General features: G+C 40.7%; 2 protein-coding genes across 2 annotated transcripts in view; one reads left to right on the top strand and one right to left on the bottom strand.

The window, feature by feature from the left end:
* The window catches only part of AVEN (apoptosis and caspase activation inhibitor), a 191,847-nt gene extending 166,835 nt beyond the window's left edge, over window positions 1–25,012 (bottom strand). Inside the window, exon 1 of the mRNA XM_027553460.1 lies at window positions 24,607–25,012. Within this exon, the coding sequence (XP_027409261.1) occupies window positions 24,607–24,852 (246 nt within the window). The 5' untranslated portion in view covers window positions 24,853–25,012. The remainder of the gene's footprint in view (window positions 1–24,606) is intronic.
* Window positions 1–25,804, top strand: part of CHRM5 (cholinergic receptor muscarinic 5) — an 88,557-nt gene that overhangs the window by 43,432 nt on the left and 19,321 nt on the right. The window lies entirely within an intron of this gene.

The following is a 25,804-nucleotide window of genomic DNA, read 5'->3' as shown; positions in this document are numbered from 1 at the left end:
GTTTGATGTGCATGAAACATTCCCTGCCCTCTTGAAGCTGACGTTCTACTGTAGGAGTCAAACAACCAACACATAAACAGATATATAATGTTTGTATAACTACATGCATAAAACACAGTGCTTTCAGGTAGTGACAAATAAGACCCTACAAAGATAAAGCAGGGTAATGCTTTAGAGAATGATGAAAGCACTATTTTATATAGAATCATCAGCAAACCATCTTTAGAGACATTCAAGCAGAGAACCAGATAAGTGAGGGAGTAAGTCATGCAGGGACCTGGGGGTGAAGAGGCAGAAGGGTCAGGCCCTTAGGAGAGAACAATCTTGCCACATTCGAAAACCAGAAGTGAAGCCAGTATCCTGGCTACAGAGTGAAGGAGCAAGCTCTGAGAGGTTCACAGGAGTCAGAGCATGAAGAGCCTTACAAAGCAGGGTGAGGAATCCAGATTTTATTCTAAATGTAATGGGAAGGGAGACCCAGAGACATGAAAAACGCAAGGTTTAATCTGATCATCTCTCATTCTCAAAAAATTTTACTAACCAAAAAAATTACTTTCAAACTCAGAGCTAAACCTAATATTCAAATCCACTTTACAGTCAGCCTTCACAGATTAAGAAGCCAATACAAAGTCAAATCACAGAGTTTAAGAACAAAGCATAATTAATCAACCCCCCAAACACAAGTTATTTTTCATAAATAATGTTCTCAAATGCCAAATTATTCCTTTTCTACTAGAAAACAGAATTGACAGCATGATTTCTTGTTAATTATAATAAATCAATATTGGTTCATTAATTGTAACAAATGTTCCTTACTAATGTGAGATGTTAATAATGGGAAAAAAACAGCATGGGATATTTAGGGACTGTCTATACTAGTCTCTTAATTTCTCTAAATTTAAAACTGTTCTAAAAAGTCTATAAAGTCTATTTTGAGAAATATATTTATATAAAATCTCCCTGCAGGATACATGCTCTGAGACCACATACCAACAAAAGCAACCACCTTATCCTACTGCTATGAGTTATTCAGTTGGTACAACGAGACTGAAAATCAGCCTCTAATCAACTAGGTAATTCAAGTTGTAGATCTTCCACTTTTTCCTCAACAAGCACTATCCATACTCTACCTACCTCTTAAGTATATGAACATGTTTAGAAAATGTGAGGCATGCTTACTTCTTTAAATAAGTTCACAATAACAACAGCAAATAATTACTATTATGGAGAAATGGAGCTGGTAATAAGAATAAAGCAAGCTCGAGACATTTTTAAGTTGAGCAAAAGTGAGAACATTACATCCCAGAGCCTAAAATACTCCAGAAATCTGAAACAGTGGCCCAGTTGTAGGCTAAGTACAGGTGTGACAAACCTTATTTAGCTCAAACACTTGGGTGGGGGAGGGTACGTGAACATTTTAGAGGGAAAAAAGCTAACGTGTTTATTATTGAGCACAGAATAGACAAGATTTTTGTTTTTCAAAAGAGGACACAGGTTTAGGCAATTGAGAAATACATACCGCGATCCTTCCAAGAAAACACAGGCTGAAAGGTAAGAACAATTTTCCAAGCAAAATTTTCTTATGCTTTGTTAAATATATCACTTTCTGCCTGTGATAGGCAGAATAATGGCTCCCCAAAGATGTTCAAGCCCTAAGCCCCTGAATATAGGAATATGTTTGGGTACACTGCAAAAGGGCCATAGGATTGCAGATAGGAATTAAGGTTGCTAATTAGCTGACCCTGAAATAGGGAGATTGCTCTGGAATATACAGATGGGCCCAATGTAATCACAAGAATTCATTAAGAGTAAAAGAGGGAGGCAGAAAAAAAAGGAAAAGAGATGTGACCACAGAAGTCAGAAAGATGCTATGTTGCTGACTTTGAAGACAGAGGAAGAAGCCAAGAGCCAAGGAACGTAAGCAGCCTCTAGAAGCAGGAAACATTCTCCCTGGAGCCTCCAAAAAGGAACACAGCCCTGTAGACACCTGATTTTAGCTCAGTGAAACCCATAGTGGGACTCCAGAGCCATAAGATAGTCATCTATATTGTCTTAGACCACTAAGTTTTTGGTAATTTGTTACAGCAACAATGAGAACGAATATGCTACCTCTAAAAAGAACTCTCCTGAGTTAAACAGTAAAGACTTTTTTAACCCAGTATCAGATGGCATCTTTACCATAGGCCAATTAAAGGCGGGGAAAGGTGTCATTTGCATATGAAGTAAACAATCACAAATAAGAGAATCTAAAGATCAGTAACTAAAAGAACTGATATATGTAAGCTACAACAAAAACTAGACTGGACTATTCATTTCAGAAACAGTCAAGTGGTCTTAGTTTGCATTAAAATTCCCATCAGTTTCTTAATCTGTTTCATCTGAAGTCTTCACACTAACCAATATAAAACTATTTATGGTTAGAAAACCATCTGTATTAGTCATACAGACTGCCAAAACAAAATACCACAGACTGTGTGGCTTAAACAGCAGAAAATTATTCCTCATGGTTCTGGAGGCTGGGAACTGCAAGATCAAGGCGGCCGCAGACCTTGTGAGGTCCTCAGGTCAGTAAGGACCTACCTGGCTGGTTAGATGCCTGCCTTCTCGCTATATCCTCACAAGTCAAGGAGAAAGGGCTCTGGTCTCTCTTCCTTTCCTGACAAGAGCACCAGCTCAATCAGACTAGGGCCCTGCCCTTACGACTTATCACCTCCTCGTAAGCCCTGTCTTCAAATGCCATCACCTGGGGGTTAAGGCCTCAAAGTGTCAGTTTTGGGGAAACAGAAACATTCAGTTCTTTACATCATCAGTAATCATTATTTAGGTCAAGAAGCAAAAAAGGAACATATTTTGCCCAGAAAATATTCATTAGGGAAAACTATTAAGTCACATAAATTAAGAAACTAAAAACTGGGAATATAAAGAGCTTCCAAATAGTATATTAACAATCAACTTATATATTTATTAACATGCTAATATATGTGTAGATATAGAGAGGGGCACAGGCCAACTGTATGTGTTTATACAACATATACAGTCAGTTCCTACACTAAAAAAAGAAAGATGCCTCTTTAATTTGTTCTTTTAAAATAAATCTGTTTTTAAGGATATACTAGCTTTGGAAGTGGGAAATACAGATGGCTAAGGCACCAAAAGCCACTGTATACATAAACTGCAAATATAAACTCAATTTCTACAATCCAGAAAATGAAGGAGGTAAACACAAGTCCATGTATCAGAAGAGGCACATAACTCAAAAGAAACATACTTCCAAAGTTTGCTGTTTATTCTAAAAAATTTATTCTGTAAGCTCTACCTTGACTCTAAGCCACTAATGCCAACAATCAGTGAAACTATACTGAAATTTCACAAATATGATAATACATACCAGATCTGGAGTTCATACTGCAAGTCAGTTTCAGTCAAATTTTTCATCTAGAAAACCTACATTAAGGATAAATGAAGCACCATATTAAACTCACACATTTGTTCATCATCCTTGCCTGAATTACCCTTAGCCATGACATATGCACCAAAGCTCACACATACAAAAGATAAGAAACTCCAACATCAAAAGAAGATTTTCTCCTACAACTTGTTTCTCTGATTCTCACTCTTTTTTTCCTCTATGGTTACGACTGTACTAGTCTAACAAAACATGGAGAGAAGAAACACGAAATGATGAGTGTATATCATTTCTCAGATTCTCAATCTGGTTTGAAATAATATCAACAATCTAAGTAACAGTCAAAACTGAGGAGTGAAGAATTATAATTACAATGAAGATTTTGTTGCTGCTGTTCTGATCCACTCAGTTAAGGTTTGAACACACTCAGGTTGGCACGCATTCCAAGGTTGTTCAATCCATCACTAAAGTATGAAAATGAATGTTACTCCCATTTGGAAAAAAGTTGGACTGCCTACCCCACCTGCTGTTCAAGGCTAAAATTGCTTTGGCTTCTGGTTTCATGTCAGCTTTGAGCAGACACACATTCGGTGCAGCAGATGATGCCTGGGGGTGGCCTGAAATTTTATTTTCATTGCTGTTTTGGAGCCGGACAAGGGCCTTGGAGTTCATACATCTAGTTCAACATGCATTTGACAGACGGCTCAACTGTACTTTATTTGATTAGGCCAAAAAGCACTTACACATTCACTTTTATCTCTATTATTCACTTCTTATTTGAAAAAAAAAAAATCCTTTAACTTTTGTAAAGAGAAAGAAGCATCACCATTTCAGTCATTTTTAAGCAGTCTGCTCTACAGAGCACATCTCAATCTAACATGATTTTTAAGCTACAGGATGATTTCATTGATTATAAACTATACTGATGATATTCTAAAATTGAGTGGTTTCATATGATTTTCACACTTAAATGTTTTATAAGTGAGAGAGAATGAGAATAGATTAATATTTGTTTGCTATCAGATCAGATCAGATCAGTCGCTCAGTCGTGTCCGACTCTTTGCGACCCCATGAATCGCAGCACGCCAGGCCTCCCTGTCCATCACCTCCCAGAGTTCACTCAGACTCATGTCCATCGAGTCAGTGATGCCATCCAGCCATCTCATCCTCTGTCGTCCCCTTCTCCTTCTGCCCTCAATCCCTCCCAGCATCAGAGTCTTTTCCAATGAGTCAACTCTTCGCATGAGGTGGCCAAAGTACTGGAGTTTCAGCTTTAGCATCATTCCTTCCAAAGAAATCCCAGGGCTGATCTCCTTCAGAATGGACTGGGTGGATCTCCTTGCAGTCCAAGGGACTCTCAAGAGTCTTCTCCAACACCACAGTTCAAAAGCATCAATTCTTCGGCCCTCAGCCTTCTTCACACTCCAACTCTCACATCCATACATGACCACAGGAAAAACCATAGCCTTGACTAGACGAACCTTTGTTGGCAACGTAATGTCTCTGCTTTTGAATATGCTATCTAGGTTGGTCATAACTTTCCTTCCAAGGAGTAAGCATCTTTTAATTTCATGGCTGCAGTCACCATCTGCAGTGATTTTGGAGCCCCCCAAAATAAAGTCTGACACTGTTTCCACTGTTTCCCCATCTATTTCCCATGAAGTGATGGGACCGGATGCCATGATCTTCGTTTTCTGAATGTTGAGCTTTAAGCCAACTTTTTCACTCTCCACTTTCACTTTCATCAAGAGGCTTTTTAGTTCCTCTATAGACGTCCCAATTTTAGAAAGAAAAGAAACTGAGAAGGGAAGGGAAGTGGGATGCAAAAGTTTCACAGTTTTTTTAATATCTTTTGATATCTTTTTAATACCACATAGCACAGTAGGCCACTAAAGGAACTGGAATCTGGGGGATGGAAGCAAGGCTTTTATCAGTCTGGGAAGTACAGTGTGGTAAAACCACACCCCAAGACCAGGATACTGGGCAGAAACCTCCATTTCTGTTTCATCTGGTGAAAATCTTAAATTCCCAACCTCACAGTTTACTACCCTCTCTTCTGCTATCTCTAAGAGCAATAAGATACATACAGAATAAACTACAAAAGCTTAAGTTAATAAAGTTCTAAGGGAGAAACTAAAATTCAATGTAGCCTATTTGCTATAATAGAAAAGAAAGATATATATGCTTGATAGGAAAGCATGAAAAATACATAACTCTTCTAAGAGGGAAAAAACAATTCACAATTCATTATTTTAAGCATTCATAAGCAACAGCAAAAAAAAAAAAACTTATCCTAGAAGTTACAAACCTCAAGTTCAAGTATTCATCCCACCACCAACTAGGTGGCTGTATTACTTAAATGGCCTAAAGTACACCCAACTACTAATTTCTTCATCTATAAAATCACATTCAATACTGCCTGCCTCCAAAATATGGAGGTTCTGATCATAATTTAAATGTAAGAATGACTTTGAGAACCTACTTTGAAAAAGCAGTTCTAGTTAACTTGATGTTTGATTTGTTTCTTTACTCATATGAGTGATGTCTGTTCATGGCAACAAAATAAAAATTCAAATACTACAGAAAGATATGCCTCTTGAGAAACTGCATGCAGGTCAGGAAGCAACAGTTAAAACTGGACATGGAACAACAGACTGCTTCTAAATAGGAAAAGGAGTACATCAAGGCTGTATATTGTCACCCTGCTTATTTAACTTATATGCAGAGTACATCATGACAAACGCTGGACTGGAAAAAGCACAAGCTGGAATCAAGATTGCCGGGAGAAATATCAATAACCTCAGATATGCAGATGACACCACCCTTATGGCAGAAAGTGAAGAAGAACTAAAAAACCTCTTCATGAAAGTGAAAGAGGAGAGTGAAAAAGTTGGCTGAAAGCTCAATATTCAGAAAACTAAGATCATGGCATCTGGTCCCATCACTTCATGGCAAATAGATGGGGAAACAGTGGCTGACTTGATTTTGAGGGCCTCCCAAATCACTATAGATGGTAATTGCAGCCATGAAATTAAAAGACGCTTACTCCTTGGAAGGAAAGTTATGACCAACCTAGACAGCATATTAAAAAGCAGAGACATTACTTTGTCAACAAAGGTCCGTCTAGTCAAGGCTATGGTTTTTCCAGTAGTCATGTATGGATGTGAGCGTTTGATGGTGAAGAAAGCTGAGCGCAAAAGAACTGCTGCTTTTGAACTGTGGTGTTGGAGAAGACTCTTGAGAGTCTCTTGGACTGCAAGGAGATCCAACCAGTCTATCCTAAAAGAGATCAGTCCTACGTGTTCATTGAAAGGACGGATGTTGAAGCTGAAACTCCAGTACTTCGGCCCCCTGATATCAAGATTTGACTCACTGGAAAAGATCCTGATGCTGGGAAAGATTGAGGGCAGAAGGAGAAGGGGACGACAGAGGATGAGATGGTTGGATGGTATCACCGACTCGATGGACATGGGTTTGAATCGACTCCAGGAGTTGGTGATGGACAGGGAGGCCTGGCATGCTGTGGTTCATGGGGTTGCAAAGAGTTAGACACGACTGAACCACTGAACTGAACAGAAAAATATAAAGGAAAATCCTCCTTTTCTACTAGTCTTCTTCCCAAAAGGTAACCACTACATGCTTCCTGTATAGCCTCCTATTCTACGCCTATGTGTGAATATCCTCTTTTTACACAAATGCAGTAATACTATACTTACTTTTCTGAAGTAACCTTTTCCCTTAATATTAGACTTTTCCTGTATCTATCCTGTTATTTAACAGCTGCAGATAATCTCTGCATGGACATAACATAACCAGTCCTTCTGCAGAGAGATTTAGGAACTTGTTTCTAGATTGTCCTTATTTTAAACAATGTTGCAAACAACAGTCATCTATTTACATAAGCTAACTATTCAGATATATACATAAGAGAAATTGCTAAATATGGAATTGCTGGACCAAGGCTATATCATCAGGTAGCTTTAAAAAATAACTTCTCTAATATTTAATAACTGACCAAAAAAATGGCAAAGGTAAAAGTGGCAGGACTTCAAAGTGTAAACAAAATTAAGATCCAAGTTTAAATAATACATGCAACAAATGAGTTTAAAACATAAATAAATTAATTAAAAAAAATTTTTAAACACGAATAGAGAACAAAATAGTGAAAACGGGTGCTATATAAGACTCCTGGATACTATAATTCCTATTTTATTCTCATAGTTTAAAAACTCTGTTGTTTGCTCAAACTGGAAAGTTTAAATATTTAGAACAAAGAAAATATAAAATCCAATGCGATTTAAAGCTGTTGTATAGATCTGGCCCTTGGGAGAGCAGTAATTTTTTAGTTACTAAGCTTTCAACCATCAAAAGAAGGGTACTTCAAATAGAGTAACAAACGCAAATGAAACATAATTCTGCTGACCTGAACTCCCCAAATGGCACTGTCTAAAAACACAGTACCTCTCTCAGTTCAGTCGCTCAGTCATGTCCAACTCTGCGACCCCATGGACTGCAGCACACCAGGCCTCCCTGTCCATCACCAACTCCTGGAGTTTACTGAAAGTCATGTCCATTGAGTTGGTGATGCCATCCAACCACCTCATCCTCTGTTGTCCCCTTCTCCTCCCGCTTTCAATCTTTCCCATCATCAGGGTCTTTTCCAGTGAGTCAAATCTTGACATCAGGGGGCCAAAGTATTAGAGTTTCAGCTTCAGCATCAGTCCTTCCAATGAATATTCAGGACTGATCTCCTTTAGGACGGACTGGTTGGATCTCCTTGCAGTCCAATCTCAAGAGTCTTCTCCAACACCACAGTTCAAAAGTATCAATTCTTTGGTGCTCAACTTTCTTTATAGTCCAAGTCTCACATCCATACCTAACTACTGGAAAAACCATAGCTTTAACTAGATGGACTTTGTTGGCAAAGTAATATCTCTGTTTTTTAATATGCTGTCTAGGCTGGTCATAACTTTTCTTCCAAGGAGCAAGCATCTTTTAATTTCATGGCTACAGTCACCATCTGCAGTGATTTTGGAGCTCAAAAAAAAAATAAAGTCTGTTACTGTTTCCACTGTTTCCCCATCTATCTGTAAGGAAGTGATGGGACCAGATGCCATAATCTTAGTTTTCTGAATGTTGAGTTTTAAGCCAACTTTTCACTCTCCTCTTTCACTTTCATGAAGAGGCTCTTTAGTTCTTCTTCACTTTCTGCCATACGGGTGGTGTCATCTGCGTATCTGAGGTTATTGATATTTCTCCTGGCAATCTTGATTCCAGCTTGTGCTTCATCCAGCCCAGCGTTTCTCATGATGTACTCTGCATATAACTTAAATACGCAGGGTGACAATATACAGCCTTGACGTACTCCTTTCCTAATTTGGAACCAGTCTGTTATTCCATGTTCAGTTCTAACTGTTGCTTCCTAATCTGCATACAGATTTCTCAGGAGGCAGGTCAGGTGGCCTGGCATTCCCATCTCTTGAAGAATTTTCCACAGTTTGTTGTGATCCACACAGTCAAAGGCTTTGGTGTAGTCAATAAAGCAGAAGTAGATGTTTTTATGGAACTCTCTTGCTTTTTCGATGATCCTTTGATCTTTGGTTCCTCTGCATTTTTTAAATCCAGCATGAAAATCTGAAAGATCATAGTTCACGTACTGTTGAAGCCTGGATTGGAGAATTTTGAGCATTACTTTACTAGCGTGTGAGATGAGTACAATTGTGCAGTAGTTTGAGAATTCTTTGCATTGCCTTTCTTTGGGATTGGAATGAAAACTGACCTTTTCCAGTCCTGTGGCCACTGCTGAGTTTTCCAAATTTGCTGGCATACTGAGTGCAACACTTTCATGGCATCATCTTTTAGGATTTGAAATAGCTCAACTGGTATTCCATCACCTCCACTAGCTTTTTCGTAGTGATGCTTCCTAAGGACTTGACTTCACATTCCAGGATGTCTGGCTCTAGGTGAGTGATAACACCATCGTGATTATCTGGGTCATGAATATCTTTTTTATATAGTTCTTCTGTGTATTCTTGCCACCTCTTCTTAATATGTTCTGCTTCTGTTAGGTCCATACAATTTCTGTCCTTTATTGTGCCCATCTTTGGATGAAATGTTCCCTAGGTATCTCTCATTTTCTTGAAGAGATGTCTAGTCTTTCCCATTCTATTGTTTTCCTCTATTTCTTTGCACTGATCACTGAGGAAGGCATCTCTCCTTGCTATTCTTTGAAACTCTGCATTCAAATGGGTGTATCTCTCCTTTTCATCTTTGCCTTTCACTTCTCTTCTTTTCTCAGCTATTTGTAAGGCCTCCTCAGACAACCACTTTGGCTTTTTGCATTTCTTTTTCTTGGGGATGGTCTTGATCCCTGCCTCCTGCACAATGTCACGAACCTCCATCCATAGTTCTTCAGGCACTCTATCAGATCTAGTCCCTTAAAACTATTTGTCACTTCCACTGTATAATTGTAAGGAATTTTATTTAGGTCATACCTGAATTGTCTAGTGGCTTTCCCTACTTTCTTCAATTTAAGTCTGAATTTGGCAATAAGGAGTTCATGATCTGAGCCGCAGTCAGCTCCCGGTCTTGTTTTTGCTGACTGTATAGAGCTTCTCCATCTTTGGCTGCATAGAATGTAGTCAGTCTGACTTCAGTATTGACCATCTGGTGATGTCCATGTGTAGAGTATTCTCTTGTGTTGTTGGAAAGGGTGTTTGCTATGACCAGTGTGTTCTCTTGGCAAAACTGTTATCTTTTGACCTGCTTTGTTTTGTACTCCAAGACCAAATTTGCCTGTTACTCCAGGTATCTCTTGACTTGCTACTTTTGCATTCCAGTCCCCTATAATAAAAAGGACATCTTTTTTGGGTGTTAGTTCTAGAAGATCTTGTAAGTCTTCATAGAACCGTTCATCCTCAGCTTCTTCAGCATTACTGGCTGGGGTATAGACTTGGGTTACTGTGATATTGAATGGTTTGCCTTGGAAATGAACAGAGATCATTCTGTCATTTTTGAGATTGTATCCAAATACTGCATTTCAGACTCTTGTTGACTATGATGGCTACTCCATTTCTTCTAAGGGATTCCTGCCCGCAGTAGTAGATATAACAGTGATCTGAGTTAAATTCACCTATTCCCGTCCATTTCAGTTTGCTGATTCGTAGAATGTCGACATTCACTCTTGCCATCTCCTGTTTGACTACTTCCAATTTGCCTTGATTCATGGACCTAACATTCCACGTTCCTATGCAATATTGCTCTTCACAGCATCAGACTTTACTTCCATCACCAGTCACACCCACAACTGGGTGTTGTTTTTACTACCTGTCTAGCTTGCCCCTTTTACCTTATAAATCCTCTACTTGCCCAAACATCACAATGCTATAACATGTACCAGCCTTCAAGTAGCTTACAATTAATGACAGTAATACACAATAACTGACTATAATAAAATGAAGATGAACACTAACTGCTGTACTTACAAAGTAAAACTACTGATGAAAACTAGAAGCTTCGTGAAAAAAAAAGGTGACTTTCAATGAACTGAGCGTGTGAAGATGAATAAGATTTTGAAAAAGTGCGAAAAAGATAATCTATTAGTCAAAGTTTGGGTTGCAAACTGTAGAAATCAATTATGGCTAACTCAGGCAGAAAAGAGGAGAAGGCGATGGCACCCCACTGCAGTACTGTTGCCTGGAAAATCCCATGGGCGGAGGAGCCTGGTGGGCTGCAGTCCATGGGGTCGCTAAGAGTCGGACACAACTGAGCAACTTCACTTTCACTTTCCACTTTCATGTATTGGAGAAGGAAATGGCAACCCACTCCAGTGTTCTTGCCTGGAGAATCCCATGGACGGAGAAGCCTGGTGGGCTGCAGTCCATGGGGTCACACAGAGTCGGACACGACTGAAGAGACTTAGCAGTAGCAGCAGGCAGAAAAGAAGTTTACTAAAAGAATTTCAAGTAACTTATAAAATGAGAAGTGTAGAGGTTGAAAAAAAAATAAAAATAAAAAACAGCAGGAAATAGGCAACTGAGAACCCAGCCACTTAACAGAAATCGACTAGTGAGGATGCCACGGTAAGTGCCACAGTGAATTGTCCTACATCTGTATGTCATTCCCTTGAGATTCAAAGCCTAACGAAGTACATTATTGGGTCAGCTGGAAAAATCTCAATAAGATTAGATTACAGCATTGTACAATACTGTTTAATTCTTGATTTTGATAATTGTGCTAATGTTATATATGGGATTGCCTTGCTTTTAGAAAATACAACTGCAGTGTTTAGGGGTAAAGGGACATCATGTCTACCATTTACTCCTAAAGATTCAAGAAATCTTTAAGAAAAAAACAAAACAGTGTGTGTATATGTAGAGAGAGAGAAATAGGAAAAAAGACAGGAACATAACCAGTCCAAGCTAAAGTGATCCTCTTTCCACAGGAAGCCCTCTGTATGATGCATGACACTATTCAGTCCTTCCACCCAAAGATAATCCCTATGATTTGTAAATGCATATCCTCTTGCCCACCTGACTCATCTTATTTTCTAATCAAAGTTCATTTGTAGAATCCTCTTTCCAAAATGGCATATATTTATATTTCTAATAACACACAACTATAAAAAAAAAAAAAACTGAATGAAGGGAACAATAAAGTTCCACAAACTCTATCTTCCCCACTCCACATAGATAGCTTGATATGCATTCATACCCTTTTAGGATATTTTAAATGCGTGTATATATCTTATAATTTCCAGTAAACACATATTATCTTTTTTTCCTTAAAAGTCTTATCATGAAAAAAAAAAAAGTCTTATCATGACATCTTTCCAGTTTCATTTAACATCAAAATGTTAAACAGTGGTTATATCTGGGTGGTGATATTATCGTGCTTAGTCCTGTCCTACTCTTTGCAACCCCATGGACTATAGCCTGCCAGGCTCCTCTGTCAACAGGGATTTTCCAGGCAAGAATACTGGAGTGGGTTGCCATTTCCTTCTCCAGGGGATCTTACCGAACCAGAAATTGAACCAGGGTCTCCTGCACTGCAGGAGGATTCTTTACCAGTTGAGCTACCAGGGAAGCCCCATGGTACTTTTTATTTTTTTCTTGGTATTTTTCTGTAATTTAAAAGAATAGGTAGAACTTTTGGTCTTAGAAGATACATTTTTCTCTGATACAAAAGAGAAGGAAAGGTAACAGACTGATTTTGATAACATGGGGAGGCGTGTTGAAAGAGGTCAAATTTGAGATGAGTTTAGAATTGAAAAAATCACATAATGGAAACCATGATGTAGTGTGCATCAGTCACACATAAGTGAGTGTCATCCAGGATGTACTAAAAAATACAAACTAAATTAGGAGCCAAAATCTTCAGAAGAATCATGAAAATAGCCTCATAAAATGATAAAATATATTTGGCTAAATAATTAAAAATCATTAGCTGTTGCCTACTTAACATATTCTAACATATGTGATCAATCCCAAACTGACAGCTTCAAAAAAAAAGTCTCTCATATTAAACACTAAAAAGTCTTCCGAGACATTTTTAGTCTTAAAAAGATCATGGCATCTGGTCCCAATACTTCATGGCAAATAGATGGGGGAAAAGTGGATGCAGTGGCAGATTTTATTTTCTTGGGCTCCAAAATCACTGCAGATGGTGACTGCAGCCATGAAATTAAAAGACGCTTACTCTCTGGGAGGAAAGCTATGACAAACCTAGACAATGTTTTAAAAAGCAGAAACATCACTTTGTTGACAAAGGAACTGTGGTGTTGGAGAAGACTCTTCAGAGTCTTGAACACCAAAGAGATCCAACCAGTCAATCCTAAAGGAAATCAATCCTGAATATTCACTGGAACGTCTGATGCTGAAGCTGAAGCTCCAGTACCCCTGGCCACTTGATGTGAAGAGCCGACTCATTGGAAAAGCCCCTGATGCTGGGAAAGATTGAGGGCAGAAAGAGAAGGGGGTGACAGAGGATGAGATGGTTGGATGGCATCACCGACTCGATGGACGTGAGTTTGAGCAAGCTTCAGGAGATGGTGAAGGACAGGGAAGCCTGGCGTGCTGCAGTTCATGGAGTTGCAAAGAGTCAGACACAACTGAGCGACTGAACAACAACAATGTAAGTTCATGTATATGACTAAGTGTGTAGCTTTCCATTTCCCCTGTATACTCTGAGAAGACTGCACGGATGAGGACAGCGGAGTGAATGTAGATAAAAGAGCCACCTTTGATTGTGTTCATCTATTTTCAGTCTTTACAATTTCGTAAGGTAGACACTCTTACTCACCCTATATAGTAAGAGAACTGAGCTTTAGAAAGCTTATGCAACTTTCCTGAGGTTTTACAACTAATAAGTGGGGGTTGGAAGGTAGGATTCTAAGCATCTGCTAAACTGCAAAACACATTGATCACCATGAGATATAACCCCTGAAAGAAAAGTGAAAAAACAAAAACACAGGTGGGACAAAAAGGAAAGAAAGGAAGAGAGACAGGGAAAAATAAGATACTTAGGTTTTGAGAAGTCATACCTTAGCTATTCATTTGTCTATAAAGTCCTGCTATCTACCACCTAAAAACAGTAATTCCTATTTGTCCATAATTCAACTCTAATACTTAAGCTTTCAGGGACTCCATCCTACATGGGATCACCATGGTGCCCCCGCCAGCATGGACAGCCTGACATCAACAGACATTTCCCATCTCCTCCCTGACCCCTAGGAAGCCACGCCAAAAACAGATGAGATACAAACCTGAAGCCCCTCTACCTGCCAACTCCATCTAGAAACCTTCCATTTTAAGTCTACTTCCAAATTGTAAAAATGAAAAACCGCCTTATCTCCTTAATTTCCCCCTCCAATGTACATAAAATAACCGCTCTTAAAATAACATTTTCTAGTCATGTCTTAATTCAGTGATTCTCCTGGCTGTGAAGAAAAGAAAGATACCTTTTAAAACTTACCAGGGAAACAGCAAGGACTTATTGTACAGCACTGGAATTCTACTCAGTATTCTGTAACAATCTATATGGGAAAAGAATCTGGAAAAGAGTAGATTTATGTGTATGTATAACTGAATCACTTTGCTGTATACCCGAAACTAACACAACATTGTAAATCAAATATACTTCAATAAAAATTAAAAATAAACTTAATAAAAACCAGTCCATAAAATCATAGACTGCCAACATAAAAAAGCAGCAGGAAACCAAAACACAGCCTGGGAGTGGGGTGAAGGGCAGTAAGGAAAAAAAGGAAGCCAAACTCTGTCTCTCTAAAAATACTCATTTTTTAATCGAGCTTTGCTCCCAGAGAACTCATTTAAGTTTTTCAGAAGGACTTGAAGTTTGTGTATCTATAACAAGGATTAAGCCTTTTTCAGTAGCATAAAATAAGATTAGGCTTTTATTAACCCAAATATTAAACAAAGACATATTTTATAAACCTTGTAGTAAAAAAAAAAAGAGAGAGAGAGAGAGAGACTGAAATATTCTAGTCCTCGGAGAAGGCAATGGCACCCCACTCCAGTACCCTTGCTTGGAAAATCCCATGAACGGAGGAGCCTGTTAGGCTGCAATCCATGGGGTCGCTAAGAGTTGGACGTGACTGAGCGACTTCACTTTCACTTTTCACTTTCATGCATTGGAGAAGGAAATAGCAGCCCACTCCAGTGTTCTTGCCTGGAGAATCCCTGGGACAGGGAAGCCTGGTGGGCTGCCATCTCTGGGGTCGCACAGAGTCGGACACGACTGAAGTGACTTAGCATAGCATAGCAACATCGCAAATCCAGCTACTGGGATGTAAACTTTAGATTCACTAAATCCACGTTTTAAATGAAATTCACACTTTCTTAGACTTTGAGAGTGAAGGCTAGTTAAGTATTTTACATTTTTCCAAATTGCTGATGTTAATGGTCCTTTCAAGCCAGAGACTATAGACAGCTAGATTTGGTGACTATCTCAGAATATACATCCTCTGACAATCTCCCAGTGTAACTTTCCACAGCTAAATAGAGAAATGGAAGAATCACAGCACTGATATATCCAAGAGTATACATAAATTTTAGATGAAAGTTCTGCCATCCCAAAGCTTTGCCTATATTAATATTAAAATGTGGTTCCTATCCCTCAGTATGGAGAAGGCAATGGCACCCCACTCCGTACTCTTGCCTGGAGAATCCCATGAATGGAGGAGCCTGGTGGGCTGCAGTCCATGGGGTCGCAAAGAGTCGGACACAACTGAGCAACTTCTGTTTCACTTTTCACTTGCATGCATTGGTGAAGGAAATGGCAACCCACTCCAGTGTTCTTGCCTGGAGAATCCCAGGCATGGGGGAGCCTGGTGGGCTGCCGTCTATGGGGTCACACAGAGTTGGGCACGACTGAAGTGACTTAGCAGCATCCCTCAATATAAGTTTGACTTGGTACTAAGGATCAGACATATTTGTATCTGTCCTTAATAGCAAGAAGATGAAGGCAAGATTAAATAGGTATAATAGGGAATTCATTCTATCAATCTCCTATGTTCTAATTTTAATTCTATTTGCACATACCAGTGATGTGACATGGATGGTACAAACAGCATCCTTGGGAATACTGTTCTTTACAGAAATTGTCTTAATTAATTTAAGGTTGACAAACATTAGGTCAGTCCAATTCTAAAAACAGCATTCTTGCAACACCAGGATAAAACTTCACATATCAATTTGTATTTCTCAACATCCTTTGACACAATCCACTCAAAAGTGAGGGACTGATTTCCCTTGCAGCTCAGCTGGTAAAGAATCCACCTGCAATGCAGGAGACCTGGGTTCAATCCCTGGGTTGGGAAGATCCCCTGGAGAAGGGAAAGACTACCCACCCCAGTATTCTGGCCTGGAGAATTCCATGGACTGTATAGTCCATAGGGTCGCAAAGAGTCAGACACAACTGAGTGACTTTAAAAAAATAAATAAATAATTTTTTTTTAATTTTTTAAACTCAGAGACTGTCTATAACAATTCCCAAAGCAATGCTCCATGACACCTGTTTGGAATATATTCAGACCGAAGTTGTTGATTATTTCCATCCAAAAGGAAAAAAGGAAAAGTATTAAAGAACTTATTCTTGGTACCTCAATGTACACACACAAATGGCTCTAACAAAAGAGAAAGATATTTTAAAGAGAATGAATGTAGTGCCCTAATAAGTTAATCAGTGCATGCGTGCTCAGTCACTCAGTCGTGTCCGACTCTGCAACCCCATGGACTGTAGCCCATCAGGCCTCTGTCCATGGGATTTTTCAGGCAAGAATACTGGAATAAGTTGCCATTTTGTCCTCCAGGGGATGTTCCCGACCCAGGGATCCAACCTGTGTCTCCTTTATTGCTTCTATAAAATAGAAATAATTGTGTCAATATGGTCTTTATTTCTCCCATTGGTAATCCAAACTGCAGCAGAAAATAGTGACATCTGAATAGAAAACACCTTCACAGCCATTTAAGTTAATTTCTTAAAAACAGTAAGTCAGGCATGCTGTGGTGTGGTTATGACCCAACAACTTACACAGCCTCTCTAGAGGCTACTTACCCAGGATTGTGAAAAGTAATCACTACTTTTTCTAAAGAAAACAGGAAGAAGCAGAAATGGTTTACTACCTAATTCCCCAGGAAACAGCCTGGTAGTCTGGAATTACGAGCTTGCCGTTTTCCATCCCAGCAGTAGTTTAAAATAAAGACAGTAACATTACTAAGATTGACAAAAGTTGGAAAATTGAAAACATTATTCTGCACATGTCAAGAAACCAAAAAAAAAAAACCACCAAAGAAAAACAAAAACACACCCCAACCCTCTTGGTGAATAACTGCATTAAACTATATTGTGTTCAGTTGTGTCCAACTCTTTATGGACCCATGGACTACAGACTGACAGGCTCCTCTGCCTATGGGATTTTCCAGTCAAGAAAACTGGAGTGGATTGCCATGCCCTCCTCCAGGAGACCTTCCCGATCTCCTGCATTGGCAGGCGGGTTCTTTACCACTAGCGCCACCGGGGAAGCCCCACTGAGCAGGTTGTGGGGAGGGAGGGTTAGTACTGTGATTTTTTTTTTTTTTTTTCCAACTTTGAACAGTGAACAAGGCAAGCCCCGGTTGTCTAATACAAATCAGAATGTCAAGAACTGAGGCAAGATGACAAGGCAGCTCAAACAAGGAGCACTGAGCCAAGCGGGAGCTGTGGTTCAGGATATTCAGGAAGAGCATGCCTAAGGAGGAGACCCTGAACAGGGCCTCGACAGTCCTGCAATTAGCAGTCTTCACATATTGATTTTCTCTGTTCCCAGGCATTACCTTTTTCACAAGGCTCCACACAGGCTCCAGATAGAAAGAAGAGCTCGTTAAGTAATGTGATCTTAGTCCCCAGGCCTCAGATGGAGCAAGCAGAGGTCTGGGGGTTCATAAAGAGTTTTTCAATGGGTTTTTGAGCACGCATGTTTTTAAAAGAATCAAGTTCCAGATATTCAAGGTCCATACTCTTTCCTAAGAGCAGTCTATCTTGGAAATACAGGACATGGGGACTTCCCTCACAGTCCAGTGGTTCAGACTTCACCTTCTAATGCAGGGGGTGCAAGTTCCATCTCTGGCTCGGAAGCTAAGAGCCCACATGCCTCATGGCCCAAAAAACCAAAACATAAAACAGAAACAATAGTATAACAAATTCAGTAAGGACTTTTAAAATGGTCCACATCAAAAACATTTTTTAAAAGAGAGAAAGAAAGAAATACAGGACACTTAGCCCTTGAGGGCAAGGAAACTTCTCGGCCATTCTCAGTCTGTGCTGTGTTCCCTGAACCCCAAGAAAAGGTAATTTGAAATATAGGTGTAGATGTTGAAAAAGTGTAACTCTAAAGACCATTCCCAAATAAGTAGTTTCCAATTCCTTGTTTTCAACAAAATTGAAGTGGGACCTAATCTAGTTGTCAGCTGACAGAGTATTCAAATGTTTTACAATAATGATTCTGGCATATAACCAGAAAGGCATTCAAAGAACTGAGTGAGACATATGATGAAACCCCAACCATTCCCATCTACCAATGTATGAGAACTATGTTCCTCAGTACCTATATCTTTAAAAACAAAACTTGGGAAGAGAATTGATGGTGAATCTTGTCTCATTCAGGCAATAAGTAATATTCATTCACGGACACCCGACTAAACTCACTAAGGAAAATGTGATGCATTCACAAAATCTTACATTTAACAATTGCTAATTAAAATATACTGCTATAAATCAATGTGATTTTAATTTAGTCTAAAAGAAAAAACTTATACCCAAACCTTAAGGTTACAAAACAGTTTTAAAATTTATTTTTAATTGCAGGATAATTGCTTTACAATATTGTGTTGGTTTCTGCCATACATCAACATGCATCAGTCAAAGGTATACATATGTCCCCTCCCCCTTTAACCCCCCTCCCTCCTCCCTCCCCATCCCACCCCTCTAGATTGTCTCTCTGGCTTGCGCTCCCTGAGTCACACAGCAAATTCCTGCTGGCTATCTATTTTACACATGCTGATGTATGCTTTTCCATGCCCCTCTCTCCATTCATCCCACGCTGTCCTTCCCACCCTGTGTCCACAGGTCAGTTCTCTATGTCTCGAATTTACATTGTTTTAAATCACAGTTTTTTTATAAGGAAGCAGAAAGGATCATCACTAAAAAATTTTCAAGTTCAAAAATATATTACACTGGGCCCAATTCTATGGGAGATGTGAAATTAAAACAAAAGTTAGAAGGAATAAGGAATAATATCAATCTTCTTACTGCTAAAGAGTTTATTAATGTGGTTCCTAAATAGATGGTGGTATACAAACTTCCAGTTATAAGATAAATAAGTACTAGGGACTTAAGGTACAACACAATAAAAACAATTAACACTGATATATGTTATACGTAAAAGTTAAGACAGTAAATCATCATAAGGAAATTTTTTCTTATTTTTGAATTTTGCATCTATATAAGATGACAGACATTCACTAAACTTATCATGATAATCATTTCATGATATATGTACCCAAATTATGCTGCACATCTTAACTTGTAAACAGTTATATATCAATTATACCTCAGACTGCAAGAAAAAATACCAAAAAAAGAAAAGAAAAAGGTGGAAGAACAGATACATAATGACAGTGAGTATTAAATGACTAGTTTTCAGTATATATTTATTTTATGTTGGAAATTTTATATTCTGAAACAATCAGAACCATTGATTTAAAAGTTCATAACAAAGTACAACCTCTTACATAATTTATCAAAATATTTTTAAGCAGGCTATAAGCAGGAAGTTTCGAGGATCAGTTGCCTTTGTTGATAATGAAAACATGTAAAAGAAGCAATGGCCAGCGAGAAAAGCAGACCTCCATCAGGTACATTAGCAAGGAAGGATAAGGATGCCAAAATAGTTACAGGGTTGGAGCGGCAGTTCGCAGCAGCAGGGGAGAGGGCCAATTCTGTGATTACCAAAAGCTAATCTCAAAGCAATCTTCTTTTGGGACACTTAAGCACGTTCAGTTTCTAACCTAATTTATTTCAAGCTTTCTGAAAATAGGAGCAATGCAGTCTAGAGGCTGTCATTTGAGTTTGAGCTTTAATAGGCTCTCAGTCTCTGAGAGCTGGCTGACATGATGCAAGTGACTCCCTTCAGCCACAACGAAAGAGCAGGTGCCTTTGACTGCCAGTAACTTTGATTTGCCATTGTTTCTTCTTACCGGTTCACACTAAGCTTGAACACCAAAGTCAGAGAATTCCATTTTACTAAGTAAAATAGTAGCAGTAAAAACGTCAGAAGCATCTAGTATTAATGACTGACTACTCATGCAAAGGATTTACATCTCTGTTTGCAAAGCAAAAATGTTTCATCCAAAAAAATAGCCTATAAGTCTACTCTCCTTAATGCAATCATAAACAACTGTCTTATCTTTTACTGGACAGAAATTTGTATGCAGGTCAGGAAGCAATAGTTAGAACTGGACATGGAACAGCAGACTGGTTCCAAATAGGAAAAGGAGTACGTCAAGGCTGTATAATTGTCACCCTGCTTATTTAACTTATATGCAGAGTACATCATGAGAAACGCTGGGCTGGAAGAAGCACAAGCTGGAATCAAGATTGCCAGGAGAAATATCAATAACCTCAGATATGCAGATGATACTACCCTTACGACAGAAAGTGAAGAGGAACTCAAAAGCCTCTTGATGAAAGTGAAAGTGGAGAATGAAAAAGTTGGCTTAAAGCTCAATATTCAGAAAACGAAGATCATGGCATCCGGTCCCATCACTTCATGGGAAATAGATGGGGAAACAGTGGAAACAGTGTCAGACTTTATTTTTCTGGGCTCCAAAATCACTGCAGATGGTGACTGCAGCCATGAAATTAAAAGACGCTTACTCCTTGGAAGGAAAGTTATGACCAACCTAGATAGCATTTTCAAATCATAGACATTACTTTGCCAACAAAGGTTCGCCGAGTCAAGGCTATGGTTTTTCCTGTGGTCATGTATGGATCTGAGAGTTGGACTGTGAAGAAGGCTGAGCGCCGAAGAATTGATGCTTTTGAACTGTGGTGTTGGAGAAGACTCTTGGGAGTCCCTTGGACTGCAAGGAAATCCAACCAGTCCATTCTGAAGGAGATCAGCCCTGGGATTTCTTTGGAAGGAATGATGCTAAAGCTGAAACTCCAGTACTTGGGCCACCTCATGCGAAGAGTTGACTCATTGGAAAAGACTCTGATGCTGGGAGGGATTGGGGGCAGGAGGAGAAGGGGACGACAGAGGATGAGATGGCTGGATGACATCACTGACTCAATGGACGTGAGTCTGGGTGAACTCCAGGAGTTGGTGATGGACAGGGAGGCCTGGCGTGCTGCAATTCATGGGGTCGCAGAGAGTCGGACACGACTGAGCGACTGAACTGAACTGAATGAATCTAAAAATGGATAAAAGCGACTGACATAAACATGGAGCAAGAAAGCAAAGATCTGACACCCACAATAATTGAAAATGGTATGTGTCACCTTAAAACCTTATATCAAATATCAGGAAAACAGGTACGTGAAAAGGATCCACACATCCCCTCTTCGAATCTCAAAGTCGCTCCAGAGCTAAAATGCCTGGGCAGAGTTCAGGCTCTGCAATCTGGTAGTTGAGTTATACTGGGTAAATTACCTAACGTCTCGTAACTGTGCCTCAGTTTTCCGATCTCATACTAAGTGCTCAATAAATGTGAGTTACCATTAATATTACAGGGAAGAAAAAAATTTCCAATGACTGCCAACAGGCCTTGACTTACTCTGTTAATAGTTCATCAAAAAGATTAAACTAAGAAAATGCTAGTACTTGGGAATTTTTAAGTTAATGATTGCATTAAGTACAATATTACACTTCTAGCAGATACTCAATGAAAATAAGTAGCCTTACGACATGCTTACTCAAACTCCATAGATTTGGGGTTCACATCTATAGACGGAATGATTTAAGAGCAAATGCCTAGTAGGTTCAACATAATCAAGTTACTGTGGGATATTACATATCAAGAAGTTGTTTTGTTCTCTTTTCCATTTATAAGTCATGTATCCGTAGTAGTCGAAAGCAGAAAGCAAAGGGAACAGACAGTATTATACTCTGGAGTTAGGTACCTGGTCCTTACAAAACTAAAACTCTGTTGTAAATTTTTTCTTTCTAATCATTTCAATGAGTCTCCATTTGGGGTACAAACACACCGTAGGATATGAGAACAAGAAGTCAAAGGCAGCTTAACCAACTTTGTCCCGTTTAGTCTTTAGGCATCAAGAATGGTATTCTTAGCAAGCCTAAATAGGAACAGCACTTCAGAACCTGAGAAGCAGGAGTGATTCAGAGGCCACCAACCTAAACCAAAATGAAGGAATAATCTTTCCAACCTCTCTTCATCCAGCTCTACCTGAAAATATGATGGTGATAGCAAGAGTGTCTGCAGCTACTCCCCAGGTACCGTGCCAAGCATCTACGCTCACTGACACACTGAATCCTTAAACTGTAAAGTGAGAAAATACTACAAGAAAATAAGAGATGGAATTTTCCAGACCATTCTAAAAATTGATAAAAACCTGAAGTCTTAATAGTTACTACATTAGTGCAAATTTTAAATTATTCATCTCTAGATGATCTATCATTTTACTCAATTTAGTTCAATGAAGACCAAATACCAAAGAGACCACAACTACAATTACTGTTAAAACATGATCCCTGCAACCAAGGAGTGTCTGCTTTGTTCTCAGTAAAGCAGTAATTGATTCGCAAACATATGAGAAATAAAACACAGTCAAGGGCTGTGTGTGCTTAGTCGCTCAGTCGTGTCCGACTCTGCAACCCCACGGACTGTAGCCCACCAGGCTCCTCTGTCCGTGGGGATTCTTCAGGCAAGAATACTGGAGAGGGTTGCCATACCCTCCTCCAGGGGATCTTCCCAACCCAGGGATCAAACCCACACCTCCCGCATTGTAGGTGGATTCTCAAATGAGCCATCAGGGAAGCCCTGGGCAAGGGCAGCTGGGTGTAAATCCCAGCTCTGCCACTACTGGCTACAAGAGCTTAAGCCAGACAGTTAATCTATAAAAACAAGATTTTATACATAGAAAATTTATATTGTTTTGTTGTTCTAGTTGCTAAGTTGTGTCCAACTCTTTGCCACCCCATGGACAGTAGGCTGCCAAGGCTCCTATGTCCGTGGGATTTTCCAGGCAAGGATACTAGAGTGGGTTGCCCATAAAGTATGTATATGCATATAATAAATTTGTTATAAAGTTGAGATGGTTGGATGGCATCACCCACTCGATGGACATGAGTTTGAGCCAGCTCCGGGAGTTGGTGATGGACAGGGAAGCCTGGCATGTTGCAGTACATGGGGTCGCAAACAGTTCGACAGGACTGAGGGACTGAAGTGAATTCAAAGTTGTTTAAACTTCAAGTTGCTGTGAAAAAGTTGTAATAAAGTTTAATATACATTATGTTATAGAGACAAAATGTGATATATACAGTGTGCACTGGACTGCTCAGGTTCATTTCCTGGTGAGTTAAGAATTTCTTCATACCTCTCAAATTTTACTCATCATCTACCTTAATCAAGGTTGAATATGCCAAACCTAATTTTAAGCTTTTTCATTTTCTTCCAATTCTCTTTCTGTACACAACTCCTTTCTTTAGGGACATTCTATTATGCCCTTAAGGTATTATAAATACTTCAGTAATAGGAAATTCTAACCAAAAATAAATTTTCACTCTATGCACATGGGAATTCAAAATATAAAGACGGTTTTGTACTACAAATGTTAAAATAACAGCAGAATAGTTCATAAAGACAGTGATGTAACTCCTGTAGCTAAGATAGCAATATAGTAAAAGTCTGTCCCCAAATCATTCCCTGCTTCAAGCTGTAAGACATTTTCAAGTATGAATGTGTGAATACGCCCGATTATACTATTAAAATTGAGACCTGACTGCTGAAACATTTACAGATTGCAAGTTCAGACAGATGAAGACCATGACCTCTGATTCCTATACATATATAATAACAGAGAACTACGTTATTAAAAAAAAAAAACAACGAACTGTGCATCTGATCCTGGCCCCAAATAGTATAGAGTCCAGCCCGTCGGGGTCATTCTTTCATTCAATAAACATTTGAGACTACTGTGTGACACGCATTGCACAGGCAGTGAACAAACTGAGGCCCAAATCTCTTCTTTCTTACTAACATAAACATTTCTCTGCAAGGTCAGACACCAGAAACCACGCCCTGGCTGCCCTGCCCATCACACTGACACCGTACCCGAACCCAACGCGCCCCCTAGACTTGCGGACCCACAGGCTCGACCGCCGGGTTCTTTAATAACTGGGCCAAGAGCCCTTAGGTAAACTGAAGAAGCCCTCCGCCCCGAACCTCCGGGTGCGCAGCGGAGAGGCCGGCAAGGAGCTCACCCCAGCCGCGCCACGTGCACAGCCCGGCGCGCGCCCCCGCCGCCCTCCGCTCGCCGCCCGCCCGGCGCAGGCGCCGTCACCGCCCAACTGGCGCGCGCCCCGGACGCCGCTCCCGGTTCTTAAGTCGCGGAGGGGTCCCTCACCAGCCCCGGTCCCACGCGGCTGCGACCCCCACTAGACCCCTCCCGCCGTTGCCTCTTACCGGTTCGCTGGTCCTGGCGCCCCAGCCTCCCGGCTCCCGACGGCCGCCTCGCGGGGCGCCTCCTCCTCGGCCACCGCGGCCGCCCCGGAATCCCCGGCCGCGGCCTCGGCGGCCGCCTCCATCTCCACCGCCACCTCTCGCTACGGCGGTCCCGGAGCCCGCCCGCTCGCGGTCGCGATCGCCGCCCGGCCGGCCGCGGCCGGGTCGGCGTCCCCGGCCGCCCCGAGCTCCTCGCTCCGCCTGCATCTGGCTGCCGCCGGCGATGCTGAGCGCGCGGGAGCTGGCCGCCCGCAGAGACGCCCTTGCCCCACCGGAAACGGGCCCCACGGAGGAGCCGCGAGCGCCGGGCCTAGGTGTCAGCGAGCGCGGGGTGCGGGGCCGGGGATGGAAGCCGGCCGCGGCGGGGGCGGGGCTGCCCTGAGGCTTGGCAGGTGGGGCCGGAGCCCGGGCTCCGGGAGGGCCGAGGGTTTGTAGGAAAGGCCTGACCAGTGGGAGCTGCAGGTCAGGAGCAGGGGTGTTTCTGGGGGAGTGGCCGTGGTAAGTAAAAGGATGGGTTATAAAATAAACAGCTAATGTAATATGAATTCATTTTTTTATTAAAAGAATAAAGAAATATTGATATGGTGTATTTGCATAGGGTCTTTAAAAGTATATATCAAAATATTAGTGTTATTTTGGGACCCCTCCCAAAGTCCAAGCTTCTACTTCTCACCTTAGGACACGCTAATAAATTGAGAGATGAGTTGTTGGGGCAAGGAATAGCCACTTGGTGGGAAAGCAGCAAACCTAGAAGATGATGGACTCCCACCGTCCAAAGAACTGTCTCGCCTGAGCTAGCGTTTTAGGCACCCCACTCCAGTACTCTTGCCTGGAAAATCCCATGGGCGGCGGAGCCTGGAAGGCTGCAGTCCATGGGGTTGCTAAGAGTCCGACACGGCTGAGCGACTTCACTTTCACTTTTCACTTTCATGCATTGGAGAAGGAAATGGCAACCCACTCCAGTACTCTTGCCTGGAGAATCCCAGGGATGGGGGAGCCTGGTTGGCTTCCATCTACGCGATCGCACAGAGTCGGTCACGACTGAAGCGACTTAGCAGCAGCAGCAGCATACTAAAAGGGGAGGGAGTAAACTCAAACATTTACTGATTCCAGTCGGCCTTAGGAGAGGACTGCTCAGGCGGGTCTGGTCAGGATGTTT

The sequence above is a fragment of the Bos indicus x Bos taurus genome, chromosome 10, assembly GCF_003369695.1.
Source record: "Bos indicus x Bos taurus breed Angus x Brahman F1 hybrid chromosome 10, Bos_hybrid_MaternalHap_v2.0, whole genome shotgun sequence".
Lineage (NCBI taxonomy): Eukaryota > Metazoa > Chordata > Mammalia > Artiodactyla > Bovidae > Bos > Bos indicus x Bos taurus.
This window is presented reverse-complemented; position numbering and strand designations above follow the sequence as displayed.